General features: G+C 41.8%; 1 protein-coding gene across 2 annotated transcripts; it reads left to right on the top strand.

Moving 5' to 3' along the window:
* The first annotated feature begins 164 nt into the window (after positions 1-164).
* Positions 165-12,064, top strand: nr1d2a (nuclear receptor subfamily 1, group D, member 2a). Of its 2 annotated transcripts, XM_024396054.2 has the most exons (8): positions 165-569; positions 5,417-5,644; positions 5,875-5,963; positions 6,107-6,251; positions 6,436-7,160; positions 7,418-7,594; positions 7,899-8,100; positions 10,708-12,064. In XM_024396054.2, the coding sequence occupies exons 1-8, from the start codon at positions 386-388 to the stop codon at positions 10,902-10,904; spliced, it is 1,947 nt and encodes a 648-aa protein (XP_024251822.1). In that variant the 5' UTR covers positions 165-385; the 3' UTR covers positions 10,905-12,064. The 2 variants fall into 2 exon arrangements, with proteins under 2 accessions (XP_024251822.1, XP_024251831.1); XM_024396063.2 differs by lacking the exon at positions 165-569 and having other exon boundaries at positions 5,613-5,754.
* Positions 12,065-22,631: the final 10,567 nt, after the last annotated feature.

Raw genomic sequence — 22,631 nt, forward strand, 5'->3', positions numbered from 1 at the left:
AGTATTATTCCAAGCTCATAGTGTTTGTGTGTATAACACAGAGAATTCACGTTTTTGTGTGCACTGAGCCTTTAACTCTGCCTCTGGTCTGTAAAAGTGTGTCACTGGGTTAAAGTGACTCAAGCGCCCAGGCAAGTGGGAGTGGCTGACAACTGGGTCACATGGTTAACGCACTATTTAGAACATTGAGTACAGAAGAGTCGTTCAACGGAGTTCGTCCAGCGTTTTTCATCTTGTTACACATCTTTAAATGTACAAAAACTATTCAGGTTGTATTAGATGCCGCATAAAAGATACTGACATGAGAGTGCAGACAATTATATTCATGCTACCAATATTTACAGCAATGTAGTTCAGACTGAAATAAGATAGTGTTGAGCTTTAGATGATCGACGCTTTTAATTTGAGTTTGTTACAGTGTAACCACTGTGCTACCAAGGACAATAGAACTTTGCAATCCTTAAAGTCAAACTGGCGAGTTATTGACAAGACATTTAGTCAGCATAGGTTGCTTTCTCCAAAAATTCACGGAATCGAGGCGCCTGCAGACATGGGATCAATCAAGACTGGTAAGACCGGCTTTATTATCCGTGCTATTACAATGTTACATGTAATTGAAAGTGTCCATCTCTCGCTACATTAATCAGTTACTTGTTTGCAAATGTGTTACTTTGTTACAAATATAGTGTTGCTGTCTAGAATCAATGTGTCGTTCTAAGAATCTGTTCTAGAAAAAAGCTTGTGCAATCTGATTTATCTGTCCACATTTTATTTAGTTGTGTGCTTTTTATACGTTATATGTGGACCACAATTAGAAACCTTCCAATGGATTATTTAGCTTTTGTGGTCTGCTTGTTGCCAAGCCATGTATATGGGTTAGGAATGCCACTGTGCTACGTTTTTGTTTTGTTTTGACACTACAATGTTCTACTTTGCTTCACCTCACATGGAACAAGCTGCCTAGCCATGTGCCGATGCCCCTCGACTCTCACTGCTCATTGGTCGAGAAGAGGCTGTGACGCAATCAGTGCATAAATCTGCACTGAGTCCAAGCTCGCGGGCGGCATGCAGGTCCACGTGAGCCTGAAGGAGGCTGTTTTGGTGACCTAGATTTAATCTCTTAGACATGACAGCTCCACATGTGGGTGGGTTTTGGAAGAGAATAGTCGTAGCTGGTTAGGTAATCATGGCCAGGTCTTCGAGACCATTAACTACATTTAGGGCTACATAGTATAGTATAATATATATGTTGATTTTTGTGACAGTACACCAAGCAGCATGTGTATTATTTTCCTAGTTTGTCTTATTTAGCCCATATTTAAGCATTTGGTTTAATGTCTACATTCTTATGTAACAATGTTATTTAACACCAATGACTACAAGAATAACTTTGATTTTGCCAGAAACTAAAATACGATATATTTTTGTGCCCTGTCAAGCAAAAGAGCTGTAACTGCTCATAAATGGAAACTTAGAAAAATGACTTCAGTGTTTTTTTAATTGTGGAGCCAAATGAATTGTAGTCAGATCATTGGAGATGTTAACTGTTGTCTTTTTTCCCAGTTTATTTTGTATTCATATTGACCCTGACCTCTGGCATTATCTGGCAGTTACAGCCTTCTGGCTTGGTACACCCACTGGAATGATGATTTTTTTTTACAATGCAAACTTGTGTTCGTACATGTATTTGTATGTGGTTGTCAGTGTCATATGGTTTGATACTTGTTTCAACAAACAACAATAAATTGGTAAACCATAGTAACTTCAGCCCAAAGCTTAGTGATTCAAGGTTTTAAAAAAATCATTAAAAAGCAGTAACTGAGGTGAGCGATTACATTTACTGCTTTTTTCTTTGGTTTCACTAACTTTTACCAGCCACTGCAAACATGACATCCCATTTTATCTGAAACACATTTTGTCCACATGATAAATCATGTATTTAATGTATCATAAATGTCAACACATTTTTGACCGAATGTCCAGTTACTGCTCTTTTGCTTTGTAGAGGGCAGTGTTATTCAATATAATATTTTATAGAAGAACTGGGAAACCCAACCCCCAAATAAATGTTACAAATGATTACATTTGTAACATAAGTGCATACAAATGTTTATAGAAACGCATTCGTTTTCACATTACACTGTAGTGTCATGTTTTGATGGTACACCATTAACCCTCTATGGCATGGTGTTGCCCTAAGGCAACAAACTACCTTTTTGGGCCTCACACCACCCCTTGAATTTTTTTTAGATTAAAAAAAATATTTATAATATCACCTGACATGTCTGTGTCCAATGAAATGAGGGACTGAAGTGAGTGTGGCCTTTTGTCTGGGGGTGTAGCAGTCTTTTCAGGACGCAAAGCCGCATGGGACGCAGTGCCACCAATTGGTAAGATAAAGTCACTTTTAACATGTTTAAATTGAAATAACTTTATATAAAAAAAATTATGTGCATGAGTATGTAAAGAAGTATGTTTGATTGTTTAAATACTTATTTTGTTTTTATTTATATACTAAAACAGTTTTTTGGTTCGTTGCCTCAGGGCAACGTTGTGCAGTTAGACCACCTTTGTTCAGGCAATAACATGCTAATGTGTGGAGATGTGCTCAGATGCATAATTATGACCATAGTCAATGTTTTTACTTTACTATCTACTGATATTTCCAGGAAATGGACACAGCAACATTTTATGGGTGGAAGGAACATCATCGAGCAGTTAGGGTCAATCCCTCTGACAGTGAGGACAGTGAGCTTGAGAGTCAGGAAGAGTGGATCCCCGAGACAGTTAGGAGGTCAGGGATCAGTTAGGGGTCAGTCAGCAAAGTAATGTGTGTGTGTGTGTGTGTTTGCATGCGTGTCAGTGGATGAAGAAGGGTATATGACACATTCAAATGTGTGCTTCCTGATTTCTTTTTTAAAGGAGAATGCCTGTCTGTTGACAATGAGACTGAGTCTGAGGATGAAGATGTAGCAGAGGTTGATGTTCCATGCCTACCCTGGTGGAGAACACCCCACAATGCATACTTCAATGCTTACCCAGAATGGCAGGGCCTGCTTTCAAGATCTGATGATATCATGTCCCCCCTCCAGTACTTCATGCAGGATTTCTCTGAAGACATTCTGGAAGTTATTGTAGGGCAATCAAATCTATATGCGGTACAATGTAACGCAAACAAGCCCCTTAACCTCACAACAAAAGAATTGGAGCAGTTCCTGGGTATTATGGTGTACATGTCGTTGTTTGGTTTACCAGGCACCCGCATGTTTTGGAACATAGCCTGCCGAGTGTCCCAAGTAGCTGACACCATGATACTGAATAGATGGGAGGCCATCAAAAAATCCCTGAGGTTGACAGGTGGGATCTCAAGCGAAAGAGGATCACCTAAGTCCCCTTAATATGGGTGGGGTGGGATGGATCTGCTTGACTCACTGATTGCACTGTACCAGAACAAAATCAGATCAAGGAGGTGGTACGACAGGCTGGTGTTCCACTTCCTGGATATGATCATCATGACCACCTGGCTGCTCTACTGAAGAGATTGTAAGGGCACTGGCATGAGAAAGAAGGAACAAATTAAGTTGTATACCTTCAAGTTATACATCGCTGAAGGCCTATGCAAAAGTGGAAATAGTCTGGAGTGCAAGAAAGGTCGTCCCAGTTCCACAATTGCTGGTGAGTATGAGGAGAAGAGGAGAAAAGGGCCCGCTGCTCCAATTCCAGTCCCTGATGTGCACCTGGATGCCACGGCCCACTTAGATGATTATGGCTGAAGAGAAGGGGAGACGCAAGGTACCAAGGTACACCAAAATCCAAGTGCCAGAATTGTGATGTCCACCTCTGTTTCACATCCACCAGCAACTGCTTCCTGAGGTTCCACACATAAATGGAAATCAGAGTGTGCTTTGTCAAAAAGAGAAACACTGATTCAAACATTAACCCACACAAACACACATTCAGAAACACTGAAACACACACACACTCGCACATATAGGCTATAACCTCCAAACACACATATACACCACATACACACAGTCATTTGGATATTGGTTTATAGGAAATGTGAGAAACATTTATACATGAGGTGTTAGTTGTAGTTTATTTGATTCTTGATGTTTTGACTTTAAAACTTCTAATTGTGATTGGTTGGAACTATTTGTGGTTGATGTTTGTCTAAATAAAACCCGTTCCAATTCATATATTGCTTCTTTTCCTTATTCCGCTTATCATATGTACTATAGAAAACTAGACACATTTTATGATGGATATATTAATAGGGACCCCCAAGCTCCCAAAGAAATTGGGTGAAATATTTTTTCCCCCCACAAAATAATTAAGGGTTAAGTAATTTAGGTCAAATGGAAGATATTTGCGATTTTGATTAGGTTTCTGTGTGTCATGTAACACACTTTGTCACCCTGTGCCCAAACATCTTTAAATAAAGTATTTTTGTGATTATTTGTGTTTTTGTAAAAAAAATATTTAAAAAATATAATGGTGACATGCATGACCCTGGCTTGGACTGCAGGCTTTGCTGTACTATTTAGGACAAACACCCATAGAGCCAGCTTGTTATGTAACAGTGGTGTTATTGTATCGCCAGGCATGAGGTAGTAAAAACAGGTCAAGCCTCCCGGGTGGCGCAGTGGTTAAGGGCGCTGTACTGCAGCGCCAGCTGTGCCACCAGAGACTCTGGGTTCGCGCCCAGGCTCTGTCGTAACCGGCCGCGACCGGGAGGTCCGTGGGGCCGACGCACAATTGGCCTAGCGTTGTCCGGGTTAGGGAGGGTTTGCCGGTAGGGATATCCTTGTCTCATCGCGCACCAGCGACTCCTGTGGCGGGCCGGGCGCAGTGCGCGCTAACCAAGGTTGCCAGGTGCACGGTGTTTCCTCCGACACATTGGTGCGGCTGGCTTCTGGGTTGGATGCGCGCTGTGTTAAGAAGCAGTGCGGCTTGGTTGTGTTGTGTATCGGAGGACGCATGACTTTCAACCTTCGTCTCTCCCGAGCCTGTACGGGAGTTGTAGCGATGAGACAAGATAGTAGCTACTAAACAATTGGATACCACGAAATTGGGGAGAAAAAGGGGTAAAAAAAAATTTAGACACACAAAAAAAACAGGTCAAACAACAGGACGAATGAACGAAGGGGGGAAACGGTCCTGCTCTATATTGGGAGTGGCAAAGGTAATCAGGCAGATGTTTTATGGTTTATTATTTACCTTTTGAAATAGTTGGTCAATTTCCATCACTATTATAACCTTACTCTGACATACAATGGGGTAAAATCTTTGAATAATAATTTGTGTCTCTCTTAGTTGTTACAAAATATTTCGACTTCAATATTATGTTTTTGATATGACATATATTTGATTTATATTCCAATAACCTTTTGTGTTTTTTTCCTTCTCCCCTCAGGTGGTGTAATAACTTACATCTCTTCTGGCTCCGCCTCCAGCCCGGAGTCTTGTTTGAGTGACAGTTGCAGCAGCAGCTACCTGTGCTCCTCTCCACCTCATCCCTCACTGCCAAGCCGGGCAGTGGGAATCATGGTGGACATCGCCCGCACTACAACAGCCAAGCACCCACGTAGCCACGGCACAGAGAAGACTGGGCGATCTACCTCCACCAAGAGCAGCATCACCAGTGAGTGTATTTCAGTCCTGGAAATACATTCAGTATGGCAAAGGATACTAGATATGTTCAGAATGGCAAAGGATAGGAAATGCATTGTATGAGTTACCACACTAATCCAGGTAATAGGTGCATTTCTTATTCTCAAGTCTACATGAGTCATTATCATGTACAGGTGGACCAGTACATTTGTTAGAGAGGTGTGAATTAGTAGTAACATTGCTGTGCGCTTCTCCTTACAGAGATCAACGGCATGGTGTTGTTGTGTAAGGTGTGCGGTGACGTGGCCTCAGGGTTCCACTATGGCGTCCACGCCTGCGAGGGCTGTAAGGTAAGACTAGTCCTGACTGCTTCTCATGGAATGCCACACGGCCAGTCCAAGGTTTCATTCATGTTATTCAATGGCTCTGTGTCATTCGCGTTTTAACTTGGTAATAACCACGCACAAACAATGTTTTCTGTGATTGTTCTCAGGGTTTCTTCAGGAGGAGCATCCAGCATAGCATCCGGTATAAGAAGTGCCTGAAGATGGAGAACTGCACCGTCATAAGGATCAACAGGAACCGCTGTCAGCAGTGCCGCTTCAAGAAGTGTCTGGCTGTGGGCATGTCTAGAGACGGTGAGTCTCCACTTTTAAATGTACATGTAAATAATAACTGATTTTTTCCCAAACGGAAATACTATGGTTCATGGGGGTGAGGGGTTTCCTTTTACAAGTTTGATGGATTGACTGACTGTAGGGATATTTCAGCCCTTATTAGTGATTTATGTACTAATGTGTGTTATTTGATTTCCTTCTCCAGCTGTTAGGTTTGGCCGCATCCCAAAGAGAGAGAAGCAGCGCATGCTGCTGGAGATGCAGAACGCCATGAACAACATGATGATGAACAACAACAGCCAGCTCCGCAGTATGCTCCACGGCACCCAGAGTCCACCCTGCCCCATGGAAGGGCTCCCCAATGACGGCAGCTCCTCTTCCTCTGCCTCTTCTTCCTCATCTATCTCGTCTTCATCAGGCTCCAACCCTTCCTCACCCCGTTCCGTTCAAGACTCCCTGGAGACCAGCTCTAGCTCCGCCTCTTCCTGTTCGTCGGATAGCGGTGATGACGAGGTTCCTCCTTCCAGGGTGTGTCACCAGGGCACATTCACGTACCACCGTGAGCAGCAACAGTCCATCAAAGAGGAAGCGGAGGAGTCACCTTCGCAGGTCGCCGGGGACACTGTAAAAGACAGGAGAGACAGCCGCATGGAGGAACTGCAGGAGAGCTGGAACCGCTGCAACGACAATGCCAGGGGTTACCAGCCTAGTTGCAACAGTCATCAACACGTCACCAACGTTCCCTACCGGGAAGAGAGAGTTGTTTACCAGCAGCAGCCTGCGCAGCTAAACGGCGCCCCCAGTGGTGGCATGCCAGAAGACTCCTGCAGCCTCCATCACAGGAGCGACAACACAATGCACAACGTACAGACTGTCTCCAATGGTTACAGTGGACCATCATACAGCCTACAGGACCACAAGACAAACTTGGTGTGTGTCCTTTTATCATTTAATTAGCCTTCGTTGAAACATTGAGGAGATTGAAGGTCTCTTTACAAAATGTTACAGTAGAAATGCATTGTATACTGCACACCTGAAATTACCCCATAACCATGTCTAAAGCACACATGGGAAATACCTAAAAAGGCCTATCCTCTAAATCCCCCCATTTAGTTTCTTCTGCGTTATTGCTCCTGTGTCCTGCTTTCCACAACTGAGGGCCCTGTTCTTGACTCTTGTCACCCCAGGTCATTCCTAGTCTCTATGTGGACCCCAGCCAGCGCAGCCAGGAGATCTGGGAGGAGTTCTCCCTGAGTTTCATCCCGGCCGTGCGCGAGGTTGTGGGGTTTGCCAAGAGGATCCCGGGCTTCCGAGACCTCCCCGAGTACGACCAAGTCAGCCTGCTCAAAAACGGAACGTTTGAGGTAAGAATCCCTGGACTCTCTGACACCAAAAATAGATCTTTCCCAACTCTGGCTGTCGTGTTCCAACTGAACATTGCACTCTTCTTAACTCTGAGTGTTGAATTGGCTAAATACATTACTGTCTGTAGATATGTTATGGTAGAGTATCAGTGTATTTTAACTCAACATTGAACTCTCTCTAACCGAGTTAGGTGGGCATTATCACTGTTAAATTCTGCCAGTCACCATAGTGCCAGTCACCATAGTGCCAGTCATCATAAACCCCCGTTCTAACACACCCTCTCTCCCACCTCTCTCTCTCCAGGTGCTTATGGTGCGCTTTGCTTCATTGTTCGATGTGTCCGAGCGCACCGTGACCTTCCTGACGGGGAAGTGTTACAGCTTGGAGCTGCTGCGGGCCGGGGAGCTGCTCACCTCCATGTGTGACTTCAGCGAGAAGCTGGCCGCTCTGCAGCTGGACAAGGATGAGATGAACCTCTTCATTGCCGTCGTCCTCGTTTCCGCCGGTAAATAACACTGTCCTTGTAAAACACAGTGTCCCTGTAAACGGTGTCCTTGTAAACAGTGTCCTTGTAAACAGTGTCCTTGTAAAACACAGTGTCCCTGTAAACGGTGTCCTTGTAAAACGCAGTGTCCCTGTAAACAGTGTCCTTGTAAAACGCAGTGTCCCTGTAAACAGTGTCCTTGTAAAACAGTGTCCCTGTAAAACACAGTGTCCCTGTAAAACACAGTGTCCCTGTAAAACACAGTGTCCCTGTAAAACACAGTGTCCTCGTAAACAGTGTCCTTGTAAACAGTGTCCTTGTAAACAGTGTCCTTGTTAAACAGTGTCCTTGTTAAACAGTGTCCTTGTTAAACAGTGTCCTTGTTAAACAGTGTCCTTGTTAAACAGTGTCCTTGTAAAACAGTGTCCTTGTAAAACAGTGTCCCTGTAAACAGTGTCCTTGTAAACAGTGTCCCTGTAAACAGTGTCCTTGTAAAACACAGTGTCCTTTTATACACACTGTAATTGTAAACACACTGTCCTCATCACTGTACTCTGTACTCTGGCTGTACTCTGTACTCTGGCTGTACTCTGGATGTACTCTGTACTTTTCTGGCTGGCTGTCCTCTGGTTAGCTGGCTAGCTGTCCTCTGGCTGACTGGTTGTCTGGCTGTCCTCTAACTGGTTGTCTGGCTGTCCTCTAACTGGTTGTCTGGCTGTCCTCTAACTGGTTGGCTGGCTGTCCTCTAACTGGTTGGCTGGCTGTCCTCTAACTGGTTGGCTGGCTGTCCTCCGGCTGGCTGACTGTATTATTTACCTGTTTAAAATGACACCCTATTCCCTATATAGTGCACTTCTTTGGTCAAAAGTGCCATTTAAAACGCAGTCCTGTACATACCATTCAGCCACTGGTGATAACACAAAATACTTACAGTGCCTTGCGAAAGTATTCGGCCCCCTTGAACTTTGCGACCTTTTGCCACATTTCAGGCTTCAAACATAAAGATATAAAACTGTATTTTTTTTGTGAAGAATCAACAACAAGTGGGACACAATCATGAAGTGGAACGACATTTATTGGATATTTCAAACTTTTTTAACAAATCAAAAACTGAAAAATTGGGCGTGCAAAATTATTCAGCCCCTTTACTTTCAGTGCAGCAAACTCTCTCCAGAAGTTCAGTGAGGATCTCTGAATGATCCAATGTTGACCTAAATGACTAATGATGATAAATACAATCCACCTGTGTGTAATCAAGTGTCCGTATAAATGCACCTGCACTGTGATAGTCTCAGAGGTCCGTTAAAAGCGCAGAGAGCATCATGAAGAACAAGGAACACACCAGGCAGGTCCGAGATACTGTTGTGAAGAAGTTTAAAGCCGGATTTGGATACAAAAATATTTCCCAAGCTTTAAACATCCCAAGGAGCACTGTGCAAGCGATAATATTGAAATGGAAGGAGTATCAGACCACTGCAAATCTACCAAGACCTGGCCGTCCCTCTAAACTTTCAGCTCATACAAGGAGAAGACTGATCAGAGATGCAGCCAAGAGGCCCATGATCACTCTGGATGAACTGCAGAGATCTACAGCTGAGGTGGGAGACTCTGTCCATAGGACAACAATCAGTCGTATATTGCACAAATCTGGCCTTTATGGAAGAGTGGCAAGAAGAAAACCATTTCTTAAAGATATCCATAAAAAGTGTTGTTTAAAGTTTGCCACAAGCCACCTGGGAGACACACCAAACATGTGGAAGAAGGTGCTCTGGTCAGATGAAACCAAAATTGAACTTTTTGGCAACAATGCTAAACGTTATGTTTGGCGTAAAAGCAACACAGCTCATCACCCTGAACACACCATCCCCACTGTCAAACATGGTGGTGGCAGCATCATGGTTTGGGCCTGCTTTTCTTCAGCAGGGACAGGGAAGATGGTTGAAATTGATGGGAAGATAGATGGAGCCAAATACAGGACCATTCTGGAAGAAAACCTGATGGAGTCTGCAAAAGACCTGAGACTGGGACGGAGATTTGTATTCCAACAAGACAATGATCCAAAACATAAAGCAAAATCCACAATGGAATGGTTCAAAAATAAACATATCCAGGTGTTAGAATGGCCAAGTCAAAGTCCAGACCTGAATCCAATCGAGAATCTGTGGAATGAACTGAAAACTGCTGTTCACAAATGCTCTCCATCCAACCTCACTGAGCTCGAGCTGTTTTGCAAGGAGGAATGGGAAAAAATTTCAGTCTCTCGATGTGCAAAACTGATAGAGACGTACCCAAAGCGATTTACAGCTGTAATCGCAGCAAAATGTGGCACTACAAAGTATTAACTTAAGGGGGCTGAATAATTTTGCACGCCCAATTTTTCAGTTTTTGATTTGTTAAAAAAGTTTGATATATCCAATAAATGTCGTTCCACTTCATGATTGTGTCCCACTTGTTGTTGATTCTTCACAAAAAAATACAGTTTTATATCTTTATGTTTGAAGCCTGAAATGTGGCAAAAGGTCGCAAAGTTCAAGGGGGCCGAATAGTTTCGCAAGGCACTGTATGTGTACGATGAAACCTAAAGCCTTGTTTGATACAGACTGTTCTTATGCTCTGTTCTGTGATCAGATCGTTCAGGGATCCAGGACTTGAAGTCAGTGGAGGCGCTGCAGGACACGCTGATCCGAGCGCTGCAGAGTCTGATCATGAAGAACCACGCCAATGAGACTACCACCTTCACCAAGCTGCTGCTGAAGCTGCCCGAGCTGCGCTCCCTCAACAACATACACTCTGAAGAACTGCTGGCCTTCAAAGTGCACTTGTAATGGGAAACTCACTCCTAATACCCTCCTTCCACACTTTGAAACCAGGACTGGCCTCGTCTGCCACTCCTATACCAGGACCCAGGGGAGAACTTAGGGACCTACCGTTTGCAGTCAACCAACTCAGTGTTTTTCTCCAGAATGTATTGAGAAGTTCTTCTTTTGAACTATGTTGATAGGGACAAAGGTCAAAGAAGAGAAGATACTGTACTCTAGTCATAGGAAAGGGCTTGAGAACTGAGCTATTGCTCGTGTGTGTGTGTGTGCGGAGCTTGTGGTTTTACCAAGTTAGAGGCACCTTTCTATTTTTAAAGAAAAAGATGAAGAAATGCTATACCAGCTTTTTGAAATGATGAAGTGCAGAACTACTTGGTTTGTTTGTTAAATCCATTTCATTCCAAAGTGTATTTCTTAAGAGCAGTGTGAATGTGATGATTATGCTACCTATTGGATGTTTCATTCGAAGCGCAATATCAAATGGTCACTGTTTTCGACCCAATATGTTTGATAAAAGCCCTCAAGACTCAATGTAAACATCTATCTATCAAAAAGAATGCTTGATGAATCTGATAATTGCCGCAATTGCATTGGCTATCCTTAAGTGAACAACTTGACATTTTGCTCCCAACCCTCCGAGGAAGGACTCATTTATTTATTTTTGAATTGTTCAACTGTATTTTTATGTTTACTGTCCTTTGTGTAGGGTATTTCATTTGTCTGAATATTTCATATTTGCATGTCTTTGTTAGCTGCTACTGCCACGCCTCCTTCTGGGGAGTTGTTGATAGTACACTTTTTCAGCAACACAACTTTGCACATTGTGTTGTGGACTGTCAACCTCCAAAATCACACATGTCAGCACAGACCCACATCATGTGTGCATGATGTGAACACGATGACACTGAAGTGTTCCTTCACTGATTCCCCACCTTCCTCACAGTGAGGAGTTACTGGGTGGTTTGGACTTTATCTCCTGGCATTTCAGCACAGCACTGACTTTACAACTGATAGTTTCCCATCTATTGTTTTAGTTGTTGTTGAATAGTCTGTATTTGTCTCCATTTACTGACAAGGTTGCCGTTTGTAATTAATAGTTATGCTATGTCTATCATATAAATATATATAAATAGTATAAATAAATACAAGTGAAGTTATTTACGGTGTTGAGTTTTTTGTGTGCAATATGTTTGAACTGGTTTGGTGATCTAAGATGAGCATCTATGAGGGGTAAAAGCATTAAGAACTCTAGGTATGTGGTTAGTTACGTTGTGATATCATTTGTAGGGGTACTGTTATTGTATAGTGATTTTCCATATTACAAACCAGGTTCAATTTATTGGCCTAAAGCACAGGTGTCAAACTCATTCCAAGGAAAGCCGAGTGTCTGCGGGTTTTCGCTTCTCCCTTGTACTTTAAAAAAAAGGACCTTTATTTAACTAGGCAAGTCAGTTAAGAACAAATTCTTATTTACAATGACAGCCTAACCCAGATGACACTGGGCCAAATGTGCACCCAATCAATTGTGCTCCAAATCACAGCCAGATGTGTTTCAACCTGGATTCAAACCAGGGACTGTAGTGATGCCTCTTGCACTGAGATGCAGTACCATTTGGGAGCCCTTGGTTGATGAATTAAGGTCACTAATTAGTAAGGAACTCCACACATCTGGTTGTCTAGGGCTTAATTGAAAGGAAGAACCAAAAACCTGTAGACACTAGGCCCTCCATAGAATGAGTTTCACAACCCTCACTTAAAGTGACCACCCAACTCTGAAACCACTATGTGGACCTGGAATGCAGTGACTTAGGTTCCTCCACAAGGGCGTGCTGTCCACATTTTTATGTCGTACCACTATTTCCATGTTGGAAACTGATATCAATACAGTAGCATAGAAATGTACAAATGTTTATTTCAGAAGAATAATTTTGATATTTGTTTTGTAGTACAAAGTACAATGTCCAAAAACAACAGCAGAAAAACTGCCCAGAGACTGACAGAAGTGGAGTCTTTGTAGCCGGTTTATACAGGTAGTCTAGTGGTTAGAGCAACTAGTAACTGAAAGGTTGCAAGATTGAATCCCCGAGCTGGCAAGGTAAAAATCTCTCATTCTGCCCCTGAACAAGGCAGTTAACCCACTGTTCCTAGGCTGTCATTGAAAATAAGAATTTGTTCTTAACTGACTTGCCTACTTAAATAAAGGTCAAATAAAATCACACCAGCCAGTGTAATGGATGCTGCGTGAGTGTAAGGTAAGTACAAAGTACACTCAATTCAACAAAATTCTGACTTATGAATAAGTTATAGCTTGTATTTGAATGGATGTAAGACTGCATTAAAATGCCCTGAAGAAGCAATAATGAGCATCAATTAGTATTGAATATTTGTATAGTTGCATGGACAGTGATAGTTAGAATGTATTAGCGAGACAGGAAGGGCTGAGATGGGATTCATACACACGTCGCCAGGGGTATATGTGGTCTAGCGGGCCAGACTCTGGCACAATGAGCATCAATTCTGTCCTAGAATAACACATTTCATTTCAGCGTGCTCAGATAATTGTTTTACACATAGTATTATCAGGGATTATGCCCTCCCCACACACACACCGTCATTCAGGCTGTCATTGTAAGCATGAATGTGTACTTAATTGACCCGCCTAATAAAATAAAGATTAAACAAACACTGTCTGATCAAACAAAAGGCAAATGCTGAGGGACGCCATATAATTTTTAGCGTAAAAGTTTAAGTGTGAAGGTCTAACAAATTCTAGACCACTATTGGTTGACTTTTGTTTTTCATTTGTTTGGTGTCCTGAATAGTTGACCAGCACCAGCTAGGTAGATCATGGACATACAGGCTTTCCTAGAGTTTCCCCTCACCACTGTTGAATTAAAGGGATACTTAAATAAATAAAAAATACTAGCATTAGCATTATTGGGCTTAAACAATGTATGTTACAACCTCAAAGTATCTGGAAACATTGTAGTTGTATGGTCAAGTGCCCCCAAAGAAGGACAAAGCTACATATAATTAGCCTAGAAAAGAGCAGCCCGGCTGGCCCTTAAATGTACACGGAGGGATAAATAACAGTAACATGCATGTCAGTCTCTCCTGGCTCAAAGTAGAGGAGAGATTGACTGCATCACTACTTGTCTTTGTGAGAGGCATTGACATGTTGAAGGCACATGTTCAAACAGCTAACACACAGCTCAGACACCCATACATACCCCACAAGAAATGCCACCAGGGGTCTCTTCACAGCCCCCCAAGTCCAGAATAGACTCTGGGAAACACACAGTACTACATAGTGCCGTGACTACATGGAACTCTCTTCCACATCAAGCAATTCAAGTGAGCGGTAAAAACAGATAAAACAACACCTCACGGCACAACGCGGACTGTGAAGAGACACACGCACTCACACTCTAACACACATTCTTTTGTGGTATTATGGGTTTTATATTGTAAATGTGTAATAATAGAGTAATAATGTGTGTAATGTATTGTTTTATTTATGGCGGTTGTTGTGTTTTGTGTTTTGTTAGCTGTTTTGACCCTGTTGGGACCCCAGGAAGAGTAGCTGCTGCCTTGGCGGCAGCTAATGGAGATCCTACTAAGTACTAAATGAACAAAGTTCTTCATAGAACCTTTTTTAAAAAAGGTTATACATAGCACAAATAAGGGATCTGCTATGGTTGCAAGCCAAATAACCCTTATTTGGCACTATATAGAATTCTAACTCTTCTAAGAACTTTGCTAAGAACTCTTCGAAGAACGCTTTTCCATAATACACCCCACCCACCCATCCTCATTCCTCACCTCACCTGACCGGTACCCAAACCGAAAACAGATTTAATGCCTTGCTCAGTTAAATATAGAGTCATGTCATCATGGAATGCTCTGCAACCAGAGGCTACTGCAAAAAGCTAAACATCTGATAAAAAAAACTATTGTATGACAGAAGCTCTCCTCTTTTTAAAGATCTAATTGAACTGTATTGTATATAAGAATATAAATATAAATATGTGTATATGAATAGTGTGTAAATAGTATTTTTTGTTGTCTCTTGGTGTCTTAAAAAAAGTTAGATCTTATGCTGTTCTTGTCTATAACAGTTCTGTACTTTTTCATGTATTTGTAAGTTTTATGTGGACCCCAGGAAATGTAGCTACTGCATGTCCGAATAACTAAACTAAACCACGTCCCCAGGCTAATTGCTAGAGCTGGCTGGTGGACAGGACTACCCCTGACCTGATGTGACCTGCAATAACCCCACCTCACCTTCTACACACTAAAAACAAATGGTTCTATAATGTGCCTAAGAATAGTTATTTGGCTTGTAACCACAGCGGAACACTTTTTGGTTCTATATGGATTTTTTAAAAGGTTTTATAAAGTACCATGCTCATCAGATCCTCAATGGAACCTGTATGGTGCTATAAAGAACCCTTCCCTATGGTTCTATAAAAAAACATAAAAAAGGTTCTATATATATATATAGCACCAAAAAAGGGTTCCGCTATGGTTCTAACCCATTTTGGGGCTATATAGAACCCTTTTTTAATGGTTATTTATATAACCTTTTTGGAGAATGGTTCTTTATAGAACCCATCTCAAATTCAAAGGTTCTTTGTAGAACCATATAGGGTTTTTTATTCTAGGTTAATAGTCATATTATATTGTAAAAAATTCTGTAGGTTTTAATATTGTGTTAATTAACAAGTTGAACCAGGTGTGCTAGCTCTGGAAAGGCTGCCGGTCCCTGAGGAGAGAATTGAGAACTACTGGCTTAGTCAATCGTTCTCAATTGACACAAGGCCATACGTGAGTCTTTCACAGGACACCGTCACTGGACATAGCAATAAATAACACGTACTAGCATAAAACAACAGATTGGATCAACTGGAATGACGCTCACTCACGATTGCACAAAAAGAGCTGTGAACAAACCACGCCCCAAAATATTTGAATGAGACGCTTCTACATTTGAATTATCACTAAAAGAGGAAATAACCCTTTTCTGAAAAGCAAATAACCATTGAAGGGCTCAAAGAGTTATTTGAGTCAGTATGGTTCCACACAGTACCATCAACGGTTCCCCAAAAAACCTTGAAGAACCCTAATTTATTGCTACACAGGAGGTTGGTTGCACCTTAATTGGGGAGGACGGGCTCAAAGTAATGGATGGAATGGAATTTATGGAATGGTATCAACTCATCAAACAAATGGTTTCCATGTGTTTGATACCATTCCATTCACTCCATTCCAGTCATTGTAATGAGCAGTCCTCCCTCCTGTGGTTTGCAGCTTTTCTACAGGAAAACATACATCACAAACAAGTTCTCCCTTTTCAGGATTCATCCCAGCGCATGCCTTCCCTATGACTATTACTATGTGAACTTGCCCATGACCTGGGCCTAAGCACAGAGCTACTGCAGAGAGAAGTATATTGACCTAGTCAATATATGGAGGATATGACTCCACCGAATGACATTACGGCTGATTATACTGACTTGGCCTGGATAGGACTGTATGTTAACATTACCAACTGGACATGGCCATTGGCTAATAGCACTGATGAGAAAGATACAGGGTTTCAAAACTGATGGACCGGTCAACCGAATAATAAGCATAGTGATCAGCACTGTGTAACAACAGAGAGGAAAATGGGGATAGCAGAGACTGGAATGATGTGCCCTGTAGTGATCGAAAATCCTTTGTCTGCTATGATGGTAAGAGCCATACACAAACGGTTCCGTCAAATCAACAGCAACTGTGGAATGGTTTCCACTATGGAAATGATACATTGTATTGGGACAAAATGGGATTGTGGTTGGGATTGCATGTCCTAGTGTGTCATTTAAGTCATTTTATTTTATTGTTCATTTTACAGTAAGAGTATAATGTTTATCTCATTGTATGCATAAAACAAGCAAAATGTGTGCAGAGGTTTGGTGACAAAATCGAAATATTAAATTGATGTGCGCAGTGGTTTCTCAGTGTAATCTGCAAATTGTTGTTAACTTGTGTTCTGTTGCATTTAATAATTTGTTTATGTAATTATGTAGTTTGTACAGCTGCTTTGAAGATACTCAGTATTTTGAGTTATTTTTATATATATTTTTTTAAATGTTTTTGATTCATTACAATGTTGGACAATGATAATACAATTTAGCCATTTTCAATGAAACAATTGTGCCAGACACACTTTGTAAACATCCTTAGAATACTCTGCTCTGTGTCACATGACCCATGCTATAATCCATGCAACTCATCTATGTACTGGTGTAGGATCTTCATTTGATCACTCTTTTTCTTGGGCTTCATGATTTACATAAATTCACTGAAAACCTGCACTACCACACTGTTATATTAACAGTATTGCACTTTTCAGGTAGCTAATAGCCTAACCACCCTATCAACCAACATTATGGACTAAATGTTTAGATCCTGTTGCTGCAGGATTGTTTTGCTGTGGCAATACTGGTCAAATTTAGATCCTACATCTGAATGAATTTTACTGTGTCTTTTATAAATATGGGACAAGTGCAGATGAATGTCCTCTTCCAGTCTTAATTCCATATAGATTAGGGTTATGGTCCCAAAACAGAGACAGTGTGGATGTCCTCAATCCCCATTGGCCACATATGCCCCATTTTGAATAACCATGGCAACCATACATCAATCAAGAAGATGGTTTTCCTTTGTTCGCTTCTTAATAGGCCTGACACTATCCCTTTAGAAAATCAAACACCCCTTTAAAAAGGGTTTGATTGAACGTCGGCAGCTTTAAAGCCACTTTGTCCCTCTCATCCTGTTTCTGCTTGTGTAACAGCCCGTATAAAAGATATATAACTCCAATAAATAACTCTTTAAAGATGTGATGAGCTGAGTGAGGGCTAACAACAGGCTGTAAACAGCTAAAAAGCAACGCTAATATTAAAGAAAATGTTGCCTTTACTCATAGTATCTCTTTTCCAATTCTTGCCTTTTTAAGGGTGGGGATAAGAGTGTCATTCCTTTCAGAACTAAACTATAAGGATATTCCCCAGAGTTTGGAATGGGATGGGTGTAATGTAGTCTGATGTTGAACAGCAAATAACATGCCAATATTTAGTCAATCATACTAAACTCAGCAAAAAAATAAATGTCCCCTTTTCAGGACACTGTCTTTCAAAGATAATTCGTAAAAATCAAAATAACTTTGCAGATCTTCATTGTAAAGGGTTTAAAGACAGTTTCCCATGCTTGTTCAATGAACCATAAACAATTAATGAACATGCACCTGTGGAACAGTCGTTAAGACACTAACAGCTTACAGACGGTAGGCAATTAAGGTCACAGTTATGAAAACTTCGGACACTAAAGAGTCCTTTCTACTGACTCTGAAAAACATTTTAAAAAGATGCCCAGGGTCCCTGCTCATCTGCGTGAACGTGCCTTAGGCATGCTGCAAGGAGGCATGAGTAATGTAGATGTGGCCAGGGCAATAAATTGCAATGTCCGTACTGTGAGATACCTAAGACAGCACTACAGGGAGACAGGATGGGCAGCTGATCGCCCTCGCAGTGGCAGACCACGTGTAACAGCACCTGTACATCCGAACATCACACCTGCGGGACAGTTACAGGATGGCAGCAACAACTGCCCGAGTTGCACCAGGAATGCACAATCCCTCCATCAGTGCTCAGACTGTCCTCAATAGGCTGAGAGAGGCTGGACTGAAGGTTTGTAGGCCTGTTGTAAGACATCACTGGCAACAATGTCACCTATGGGCACAAATCCACCATCGCTGGACCAGACAGGACAGTCAAAAAGTGCTCTTCACTGATAAGTCGCGGTTTTGTCTCACCAGAGGTGATGGTCGGATTCGCGTTTATCATCGAAGGAATGAGCGTTACACCAAGGCCTGTACTCTGGAGCGGGATACATTTGGAGGTGGAGGATCCGTCATGGTCTGGGGCGGTGTGTCACAGCATCATCGGACTGAGCTTGTTGTCATTGCAGGCGATCTCAACGCTGTGCGTTACAGAGAAGACATCCTCCTCCCTCATGTGGTACCTCATGTGGTACCCTTCCTGCAGGCTCATCCTGACATGACCCTCCAGCATGACAATGCCACCAACCACACTGCTTGTTCTGTGCATGATTTCCTGCAAGACAGCAATGTCAGTGTTCTGCCATGGCCAGCGAAGAGCCCGATTCCCAATCCCATTGAGCACGTCTGGGATCGGAGGGTGAGGGCTAGGGCCATTCCCCCCAGAAATGTCCTGGAACTTGCCTTGGTGGAAGAGTGGGGTAACATCTCACAGCAAGAATTGGCAAATCTGATGCAGTCCATGAGGAGGAGATGCACTGCAGTACTTAATGCAGCTGGTGGCCACACCAGATACCGACTGTTACTTTTGATTTTGACCCCCCTTTTGTTCAGGGACACATTATTCCCATTTCTGTTAGTCACATGTCTGTGGAACTTGTTCAATTTATGTCTCAGTTGTTGAATCTCGTTATCTTCATACAAATATTTACACATATTACGTTTGCTGAAAATAAACGCAGTTGACAGTGAGAGGACGTTTCTTTTTTTGCTGAGTTGAGTTCATTGATGATGTAGTGTATGTGGCTAATTGGAACAGATGTATTGGATAATGTGGGAAGAGAAAGAGGACAGGCACATTTCATATACAGGACCATATTTATTCACTAATAATAATTGATTCATCACAAATAAATTTACTGTGGTATCAATGTTTCACTGGGATCTGAGTAGCAATGGGGGAGGGTGCATTGTGACAATCTAACTATGGTCTTAAAGTTGGGAAAGCTGCTTCCCATATTAGGGCATCCTTATCTAATCAGTGCAGATTTGCTAGTAATCGGCACTACTGCACTCTTTGAGATGAAATTTCACAGCTATTTCACATGCGTGGGAAGAGAGTGCTTATCTTGGTAGAAAGGAATGCTATTTTTTTTTTTTTACGCTCATCCATTGGAAGGTAACAAGCCACAGAAACATATGGCATTTTAATATATAAAGTGATGAATAGATGAACAGACAGGCAGACGCAGACACAGACCGACAGGTAGACTGAATGACCACCAGACCAACAGACAGACAGCAGGTCCTGTACCATGTCCGTGGTATGGTGGCGCTGAAACATTTTTACAGAGGAAGAGAGTGAACGGGGATGTATCATGGAAATGTACCCATGGAAAGCGAGGGAGTACAGACCAGCATCATACCAGCCTGCATCCCAAGCAGGTTCGGTCCTGAGTCTGTCTCTGGATGAGAGACGCTGCTGGAAGTGGTGTTGGAGGTCCAGTAGGGGGGCCCTCTTACTTCTGGTCTAAGTAGATAATAAAAATGATCAATGTTTTCTGCCCTACAAAGCAAAAAGGCAGTAACTGCTCATTGCGTGGAACTGAGAAAAATGGCTTTTATTAAACAGTAAACAGTAACCATTTTCTCCAAAACACAATACAATATAGGCAGGATACTTGTCCACATGATTAAGCATGTAGCAAATGTAGAACGGGTGTCCCGACTCTCTGTTGTCACTACAGATCCCATGGCACTTATTGTAAGAATTGTGGTGTTAACCCCGGTGTCCTGGCTAAATTCCCAATCTGGTCCTCATACCAACATGGCCACCCAACCATCCCCAGCTTCCAATTAGCTAATTCATCCCCTCTCCTCCCACTGTAACTCTTCTCCAGCTTTTTTTTCTCTTTTCAATTTAACCTTTATTTAACTAGGCAAGTCAGTTAAGAACAAATTCTTATTTACAACGATGGCCTACCCCAGCCAAACCCGGATGACGCTATGCCAATTGTGCGCCGCCCTATGTGAATCCCAATCACAGCCGGATGTCTTACAGCCTGGATTCAAACCAGGGACTGTAGTGACACCATTTGCGCTGAGATGCAGTGTCTTAGACTGCTACGCCACTCGGGAGCCCAGTTGTTGCTGTAAAAGACAATATGTTCTCAGTCAATTTACCTGGTAAAATGAGGGGAAACTTGAAACTTCGAGAGAGAAAGAGAGATACTGTAAAGGGAGAGGGAGTGAGGCTGCCTGGGCTGGGTGGTGGGGGCCAACAGGCTGCAGGAATGCTCTGCATGCCTGTCCTCTGAATGACCCCTCCTCCCTGGAGTGTGGGAGATACTGGGTAATTAGCCTCCTTTAACATTGAAGCTATGGTCCCGTGGCATTGAGGGAAACTATTAAGTGTATTTACAATGTAAAAAACCCACATTCTAATATTTTTTATATTTGTTCTCTCAGTCAACCCCCATCCGGTTTATATGAATTTCCAGTTGATATTTCTGAGATAATCCCCCACTCCTATTTTCTTTGGTTTCGTTTCCAGTTGATGTACGCTGCAGTTGGTGCTGTTATGATGAAACTGCGCAGATTTTTTTCTCCCTTTTCCCCCCATCTTGATGGCCTACTTTATCTCTCCTGCACTAGATTTAATTATGATGCTCTCTCTCAGTGAATTTGTCTTCCTTATGGCAGGAATTAGAAATGGAAGAAGACATGGATTAAGAAAAATGGAAGCTAAAGAGTATTGATTTTCCAGAGACATGGTAGTTTAGATAACAAAATGCCAATACTGTGACATCCTCCATATTAGTTTTATTTTCGACTCTTGTCATTTTATTGAATTCTGAGTGTCCCTTCAAAAGAGACAATTGAAGTGTCCTTTTCTGACAGTTACAGGTTCTGAATTTGCCTTAACCACCTTTTCGCTTACAAAACCACACATTCTCAGGGAAAATATATTATTAAAATCAACAACACAAATCAGCTTTAAGTCACACACTGTGAGATGCATAATATTGTAAAGGTGTGCCAAATGTGTGTAGTCTTTTTGCTAGGAAAGGCAGTTGTACTACTCATTGAAGTATTTAACGTGTCATATCTGTTCTTTAAAATCAAGGGGTATACTTCTTCAGTTTAAATTACCGTAAATCTTACAGACTGGGGCTTTAAGGTTCCTTATCTGAGATTGCTTTGTTATTTTAGGTTTAACTTAAAGACGAGGAATTTGACATATTTCAAATTCGAATCTACATACCTCTACTGACCTTTCCATTCTATTTCATTCCATCGCTATCTTTAGCTTAAAGCTCTATCATTGTCTTATCATGTTTTGAAATATTTGTTATTACCACGATTCAATCTTTGAACTGCTTATCTATCTCACCCACCCAAGATGTACACTTACAGAAACATTTAGTTCAATTTTTAAGTATAGATTACGCAATTTGCTTTACTGTGGAACAAAAGAGTAGGGCCTAGTTCATTACTATTAGGCCTACTTTCCAGATATGAAAGACAGCCTAGCTTCCACTTACTCACAGGGTGAGACTTAGATGATTGCACATGGTTGCTAGATAGCCTACATTTTGAAAAGTGTGTTTTTCCAAGTATCTATTTTATATTATTCTGTTCTGTTGTATTTCATTATATTCTATCGTGTCAGACTTCCCAAATACATGCCATTTCAATAATCAGTAAAACGTGTGAAATCAATGAAGAAAGTCAGAATCATACAACTTGCTCGCACACTGTATTTCTACTACCATTTACCTAACATTCTACCCAAGCGCACACAAAATATTGTCGTCTATCTCGTCTGGTGAGGGAATCATTGTACTTGGTGATGTCAGACAGTGTTTGGGTCATTTGCAGGTTAGCGGCCGCCAAAAAGGTTCATGGAAAGT

Source organism: Oncorhynchus tshawytscha, linkage group LG03 (assembly GCF_018296145.1).
Source record: "Oncorhynchus tshawytscha isolate Ot180627B linkage group LG03, Otsh_v2.0, whole genome shotgun sequence".
Classification (NCBI taxonomy): domain Eukaryota; kingdom Metazoa; phylum Chordata; class Actinopteri; order Salmoniformes; family Salmonidae; genus Oncorhynchus; species Oncorhynchus tshawytscha.